The sequence below is a fragment of the Gossypium hirsutum genome, chromosome D07 (genome assembly GCF_007990345.1).
Source record: "Gossypium hirsutum isolate 1008001.06 chromosome D07, Gossypium_hirsutum_v2.1, whole genome shotgun sequence".
Taxonomy (NCBI): Eukaryota; Viridiplantae; Streptophyta; class Magnoliopsida; order Malvales; family Malvaceae; genus Gossypium; species Gossypium hirsutum.
Window position 1 is genome coordinate 34,051,352 of NC_053443.1, and position 8,153 is coordinate 34,059,504.

The window sequence follows — 8,153 nt, forward strand, 5'->3', positions numbered from 1 at the left end:
GCAATCAAACAAAAAGTCAAAGTCAACATCCAGAGTAAAAAAAAAATTATTCAATTCTCAAATAAACTCTAAAATCATAAGTTACAGCGACAAAACAAAGCCAACTCCAACTCCTTCAAATTCTAATTCTAAATTATTTCATATCATTCTGCGGGATAAATAGTAATAGTGAATATATACTTATATGTCCAGAAAAGGGAAAAAAAAAATACCATCCAACATCTGGGTTTAAATCCCAGACTTTTAAAACCCTATCCTTTGGACCAGAAATGGGGAAAAGAGATGGAATTGATTGGAAAATGTTAATCAGTGAATATCTATATGTTGGTATATTTAAACAAATATTTGTGGAAATTAATAAAAAAATGTTAATCTCAATTGTTATTCTCCACAGCAAGAAAAAAAAAACATATGTAGAAAGAAATAAATTAAATGTATAAATCTAATAATAAAACCTATGGATGATTATTGTAAAAACAATACGAGGAAAAAGTGTCCAACAGCAGAAGTACAACAAACCTATCAAATCCACAAACAAATCACATAGGACAGTCTCAGCAATCATCTTTATATTCAGCTGCAGCAGCCGCCTGGTTGAGAAGCACTACCATCTCTACCGCCAAATGAAGATGCTTGACTTACATGTCCAATTTTTATGCCATAAGACTGCAATAAAGAGGGTTAAAAACATATAATGATCATTGCCTTTGAAACAATTCATGTTCCCAACAATTTCCTATAAAGCAACTGATGCACTGTCCTAAAACTTTAAGGGTGTACTTGATTGAGTCGGAAAGCTGAAGGATGAGAAGAGGGAGTGAAAGTGGGACGGAAATATTTTTTTAGTATGCTTGGTAAGAAATGAAAGTGAAAGATGAACATTTTCCACCCTAATAGATAAAAACAAATCATTCCATATTGAAATGATAAGACAAAAGAAAATTAGAATGATGTAACCTAGTTCAAAATTATGCATTTTTAAAAACTTCCATTTTCTTTCCTCATTTTTCAACCCTATCAAATAATATATTTTTCTTTCTATTCATCTAACTCCAATTTTCCATCTTTCAAATTATCTTTTCACTCTACCAAGCAAAGCTTAAAAGAACATGGCCAATCTAATTCTTATGACTTAGCCAATTTCCAATAAATTCTATATGCTGAGGATGCAGATTAAATTGTGGTGAGTTCAACTCAATCATTTGATAATTGATATAATGAGATGGTAGAAATTGTAGTGAAAAATAAGCAGATAAAGCTAACCTCATTTGATATGTCAATAACTCCATCCTGGATTTTCTTGTAGATTTTCGAAGCTGTGCTTAGAAATGCCTGCAAAAATTTTCTTGTTATAAATTAAGGTGATTGAAAGCTTATTTATACTCGTGCTATAGAGCATTCTCAAGAAATCATAAACATAAACAAGAGAACTAAAATTATAACCTCTTCAACATTTTGAGCCGTTTTTGCAGAAGCCTCCATGAATATCAGTCCGTGCTCCCTGGCAAACTGCTCACCTTCCTCTGTGCTCACTGCCCTTCTATGAGACAAATCACACTTGTTGCCAATAAGCATGACAGTCATGTTTGCATTTGCATGCTGCCTTGCTTCCTCCAACCAGCTAGTCAAGTGATTAAAAGTCTCCCTCCTGATTATTAATCATACAAGGATTTAAAAGTGTTATTATTGCAGCCAAGTACAACAGCACAGATAAAATTGCTTCTATGAATAATATATGCAAGTTGACGAATGTAAAAGAAAAAAGGTCAATCGTCTAAAGCTTAAGTAACTTTATTGGCTAAACTCAAACTTCTGGAAAGAACAAATGTAGCACCTAGTAATATCGTAAACTAAAAGTGCACCAGCAGCTCCACGGTAGTAAGACCTTGTAATAGATCTGAATGATTCTTGGCCTGCCTGGAAAAACAAAGTATATTCAGCCCCTTAACTGAAAAAGAAATAACATGCTTCACATTTTAAATATCTTAAGCTGGGACTAAGTGAGAAAGCTTGTTGCAATGGACATAGCAACCACTAAGATCAAATGCCACCAAAGACTCTGGTATAATCAAGGGATATTGCTATCCTACTAAAAAGCATTGTAATGATAAAAGTACCATATCGGCCCCTGTACTAGGCGTCAAATTGCATTTCGCCCCCTCTACTCAAGAAATGGGCAAATTAATCCCTATACATTAGATCAAAGAGTAAATTAGTCATTTCTTTTGAAAATATAATCCATTTGTACCGTTAAAATGCGCGTGCCTAATGGAGTAACCGGACAATGATGTGTGGTGTGCCACGTGTATGTCATGTTGATGTACAAAAACTAGTTTTTAATAGTAGAAATGGATGAAATTTTGAACAGAATGGCCTGTTTGCTTCTTGATCCAACATACAAGGACTAATTTGCCCATATTTTTAGTAGAAGGGGCAAAATGCAATTTGAATCCTATTACAGAGGCCTCCATGGTACTTTTATCGCATTATAATGAACTTTTTCCACGATAACATGAATCAGTCCTATGAATACTGAGATCAACCATGAACTTGTGTTCTTCAGAGATTGACTAGTAATTTGATATTAAATGTACAACTAAGATCCATTTAACATGAAAGTTTGACCTAGACAAGGTCATACACCGGCAAGCCAGGAATACCATAATTTTATAGGATGGGCAGAATTTTGAACCTTCAACACACCATTTTGATACTTTGTTAAAGAATCACTGTGCAATATAACAACACATACAGACACATTACACTGAGAACACTTGAAAGCCAAGGAAAAGGAAAAACCAACCGTATCCCATATCTGAAGCTTTATTGGCTTGTTCTCAATAGTGATCATTCTGGCTCCAAATTCAACACCAATGGTTAAATCATGAACAGGCTGAAACCGTTTGTCGGTGAATTGCAAAAGAAGACATGATTTTCCAACTCCTGCAAAAGGAAAATACTTATGCTAGATAGAACTACCATGATATTCTTGGTAAAACAATATCGCAAAACTGGCCAAACTGAATATCATATGCAAAAATGTTCACCGGAATGCAATTTCACTATTATCTCAACATTTGAATGCTATCACATTATCATGCTAAATAAAGCCACTACTCCATGTTAGATTGTGTTTTTATCTTAAGGAAAGTCATAGAAACCAATGGCTTCATCCAAATAAAAAATAAAATTGATGAAAATTTTACGGTGTCAGCAAAAAATCCTCTAGTGAAGCTATAATTTCCTAGCAGATTCAGAACTTACAAACGTAAGAGCAAAGACCCATATATCAAATTAAACCAAAAAAAAAAAACTTAGGGAAGGAAAACAGGAAAGGGATCTTACCAGTATCGCCAATGATAATGTACTTGAAGAGGTAAGCGTAGGACATCTCTTCTGCTCGTATTAGTAAGAACCCAAAATACCCAAAATCTGAGACTTTTTTTTACTTACGATTGATAAATGAATGGCCAGATCTTATGAACAAAAAGTAAAATCGAATTTTATAACTAAAAAGCAAAACAAACGAGGAAAAAATTGTTCCTCTAAAACAAATGTATTTAACTCTATGTTCTTAAAAGAGAATTTGAAAGGAAAAAAAAGTATTAGAGTGATTAATGTTCTCTTTCTTTCTTCCTTCTAACACAGCAATTCTTTTATTTCAATTAAATAATAATAATAATAATAATAATAATAATAATAATAGAAGGAAACGAAACGCAACAACCTTCTTTTCTATAGCAACAGGCTGTTTGTCGGTTATCTTAACCACGAAGAATTATTAACAGAATACTTAAAAAAAACTTAAACAACAAAATCATCATTAAATTATATTAGTTTTTTTTAAATTGGTACCTGAATTATTCAGTCGTTACTCATTTTACCTAAACTTTAGTTCCGTAAAAAAAATTCATTCAATAATAACTTGTCACGTAAATCTCTATTTATTTTACGCTAATTGTCAATGTAATAGTGTTCATTTTATCATATTTTCTTCTTTATCAAACAATTTTTACCAAATTTTTTTACATTTTATCATCCACCAAACACCCAACAAAAATCGATTGCTTCCTTGTACAAAGCTTCCACCATTTTATCATCTTCAAACTTTAACTGCTTTTACCATCTTCAAGCTTCGAGTCTTTTCTTTCTTCACCGGATTCTTTCCTTATACAATGGTATGAATAACCCCAAAAAATCTTTAATTAAAGAGAATGCATAAAAAAGAAAGAAAGAAGTCAAATCTTCACTTTCATATAATGATAGAGAGATTCCTAAATCACAAAAAAAAACACTTTTTGAAGAAGAAAAAGTAATTGAGATCAGTTTGCAAATTTGTTTTAAATCGATTCTTTGCTTATTTGAATCGATTGTTTTGTTGATTGACTCGATTCTTTTTGTTGTTTGAATCGATTGTTTATTATTTGAATCGATTCTTTGTTGTTTAACTCGATTCAAACGCCAACATTTTTTGGCTCATTTTCTTTCTCTCTCTCTTTTCTTTGCTTGAGCACCAAAAGTATTGTTGTTTCTTTTGAATCGATTTTTTGTTATCTTAAATCGATCTTTACTTATTTGAATCGATTGTTTTGTTGATTGACTCAATTCTTTTTATTGTTTGAATCGATTCTTTGTTGTTTAACTCGATTCAAAGGTCAACACCATTTTAGTATCTGACCCTTTAATTCCATTAATGTTTCAATAACAAATAAAACTTATAAAATAGAAACACCCCCAAAACAAAAGATGAAGAAAGAAGAAGACTGGAAGCTTGAAGATGGTAGAAGCAGTTGAAGCTTGAAAATGATAAATAGTGGAAGCTTTGTACAATGAAGCAATCGATTTTTTTTGGTGTTTGGTTGATAAGAAAATGTAAGAAAATCTATTAAAAATTATTTGATGAGAAGAAAATATAAGAAAATCTGGTAAAATCAACACTATTATATTGACAGTTGGGGTAAAATAAATAGATGGCTACGAGGTAAGTTGTGATTGACTGAATTTTTTTTCTAAAAGGACTAACAGTTGGGGTAAAATTGGTAACAAATTTATAGTTTAGGTATTAGTTCTGACAAAAAAAGAAGTTAAAAGTACCAATTTGGGAAAACTAGTATAGTTTAGGTATCATTTTGTTGTTTAAGAAAAAAAAACCTACATCATTAAATTATTAATAAGTTTACATTTTAAAATGTTATAAGTTAGATCATTAAACTATTTAAAAATTACAAGTTTGATACTAGTCCGTTAATTTGGTAAGAATGTCAAATGTGACTAATAACTAATGATTCATCATAGTGTAGATTACACTCAAGACTACTCAACTATTAGTAAGTTTGCACTTGAGTCACTCAATTTCGAAAAAAGTTATAAGTTGTTCATTGAACTATTTAAAAGTTTTAGGGTATTAGAAATCTCCTTAACAATTGTATTTCAGTAATCTCACCACCATCCGACCTTTTCCTCGGGCAAAAAGCACATCATACCATAGCTTTTTTCTTCCTCTTTCAACTTTATGGTTAATTTTCCTTGAAATGGCATGAAACTTAGTTGATTTAAACTTGAAGCCCTAATGGGGAAGCTTTTTTTTTTATTATCTCTATCCATTGTGTCGAATGGCTAGCAAACTTCAATATGTTCCTCTTCTCAGCAAACTTTCTTCTTGATGTTTTTAAAAAAAATTGTCCCTTTGCTTATTTAGGTCTTGTTTAGGGCTTGTTGAAACAAGATACTTTCTTTCTTTCTTTCTTTCTTTGTATTTGCCTTTTTTTTTAGTATTTTGTTTACTTTGATTATCGTTATGGTGATATTTGGTTGCTGATTAGGGGTAAAGGCGTGTGAATAGCTTGATTGTAAATTTTCTTGGGCCACGGTTTTGGTTGAAGGGAAAATGGTAAATGGTAAATGGTAAATGGGTTAAGAATGAAGAGTTGGCGAGTTGGTTAGGTTATAGAGGTGAGACATGGGGTTAACAATGGCTTTGCTAGGGGTTTGGGCTTTAAGTTGTTGACATTGTTTGGATTCTCGGGTTAGGAAGTAATGGTGCAAAGATTAAGTGATCAAATTGTAAACTTATAAACTTACTAATATTTCGATGACCAACTTGTAACTTTTTGAAATTGAGTGACCAAATTGTAAGGTTACTAACAGTTGAATGACAGAATTGTAAATTTACCCGTCCCCACATCTAATGTTCGTTTCCATGTTAATGGGACAATGACCAACTTATAACTTTCAAATAGTTTAATGACCAACTTATAACATTTTGTAATTGAGTGAAAATAATGTAGACTTACAAATAGTTGAGTGACATTGGCTGTAATTTACCCAAAAATAATTATTTGATAATGATTTTTTTATTTACTAGATTATGGGACAACAATGATGCGGTTGAAAATCAAAATTATGTAACAAATATATTTATAAAAATTGATATAATAAATAAATGAGGGTTTAGTTGAAGTGGTAAAAAAAGTTGTTGAAAATCTTGATGTTCCACGTATTAATGTTTTAGGTTCAAATATTATTATACATGTGTGTGTTTTTTCATATAAAATATATAAAAAAACAACACCACCTTAAAAATATAATTTACTTCGTAAAGAAATTATATTTCATTCATTACCTAATTGAGTTGTTGTCTGACTGACTCATGACATCAACTTAGTAAAGGATTTAATATATAATATGGATAAACGCTATCACATACTTTAATTTATACTTAAAAATAAATTAAATAAATGTAAAGTAATAATTTAAATTAGCTATTACAAATGTACAATGCAATAACCACAAGACAATAGGAGGCAAGATTAATTAAAAAGTTAAAAAAGTGATCGAGAAAATAATCATAACAATTAAATTTAGAGGACTAAAAGGTCTTTGTTTAAACAATAGATGAGACAATAAATTATCCTTGATTAGGTCAAAATTTGATAGAATTGTCGGATCAAAAGCTTTATTTTATTAAGCATAAATTGTGACATCCTATATCTAATTAGATCGTCGGATTCGAATGCGTGACATGACATTATGTTGCTAGAGCAAATAAAACAAACTCAATCACAAATAACATGACATTCAAGTGAATAAATTCCCATACATTATCAACATATACACATAAATCAATTCAATGAATGCACATTAATCACATGTTATGCATTTAAGGGTTGTAAGAAGTGTATAATATAGTTAGGATTCGAATTCAAACCTTTATTGACAAAATTCAACATTGTTTCTCAAGACATTGAGTTCCATGTCTCGAGACAAACCTATTTTTATTTTAGAGATTTTTATTTCAATGTAGATATGTCTTGAAACCTTAAGGTCTATGTCTCGAGACAAAGCCCCTCAAGTCTCGAGATTGGCCTCGAGACGAACCTCCTATGTTTTCTTATTTTAGATACTATGTTTTCTTAGGATGAACGCTTCGACCGAGTAGTCTTCTCCGTTATCCTTAAGCTCACGTCTGCCAAGTGTGGGCTCGCTTCAAATCAGAAAAATTTTCACGAAATTACCAATGGGGTAATTTTGTAATTTCTCTAAACTTTTGGGTCAAGTTGTAAATCAGAAAAATATCTCTAGAAATTTTCTGAAATAATCTCTTCAGAGAATTTTCTCTCTACAACTTTGTCTTGAATTCAAGTGTGTGTCAATAATGACCCAAGACTCTCATTATATAGGGAGAGTTTAAAGAGTTTAACTATGATTAAACTTAATCACTTTAATATTAAATTAATATAATATTTATCAAGATAAATATTAGATTAAATTTAATATAATCTTATGAAAATAATAGAATGTTTATCTACATTCAATTAGATTTAATAATAAGATAATCACTTCAATATTAAATTAATAAAATACTATTAAGATATGCATTAAATTAAATTTCATATTAAACTATTAAAATAATATTATTTTTGGATTAATTGCTCTAGAATCAAATTCTTTGGAAAAATTCCAGTAAGAGTGTAACTCTTCCACTGCTTAACCACCAATGACCAACTGTTGCCAGCCATCGAGATGTCACCGTTGCAGCCATCGGCATCGTCGTGTCTGATGATGCAAGTGCGACACCCTTACAGCACCTCGAGCCAGTTCGACTGCTGCTGATTCGATTTAGGTCAATGACGATTCGACTGGTCTAGTCTAAC

The 8,153-nt window shown here is 31.1% G+C and overlaps 1 protein-coding gene across 1 annotated transcript; it reads right to left on the reverse strand.

Moving 5' to 3' along the window:
* Nucleotides 1–446: 446 nt before the first annotated feature.
* LOC107954732 (ras-related protein RABB1c) lies at nt 447–3,731 on the reverse strand. Its single transcript, XM_016890383.2, has 6 exons — nt 3,346–3,731; nt 2,804–2,943; nt 1,835–1,917; nt 1,444–1,648; nt 1,264–1,332; nt 447–666 (listed from the first exon to the last, which is right to left on the reverse strand). The coding sequence occupies exons 1-6, from the start codon at nt 3,389–3,391 to the stop codon at nt 574–576; spliced, it is 636 nt and encodes a 211-aa protein (XP_016745872.1). The 5' UTR covers nt 3,392–3,731; the 3' UTR covers nt 447–573.
* Between the last annotated feature and the right edge of the window lie 4,422 nt (nt 3,732–8,153).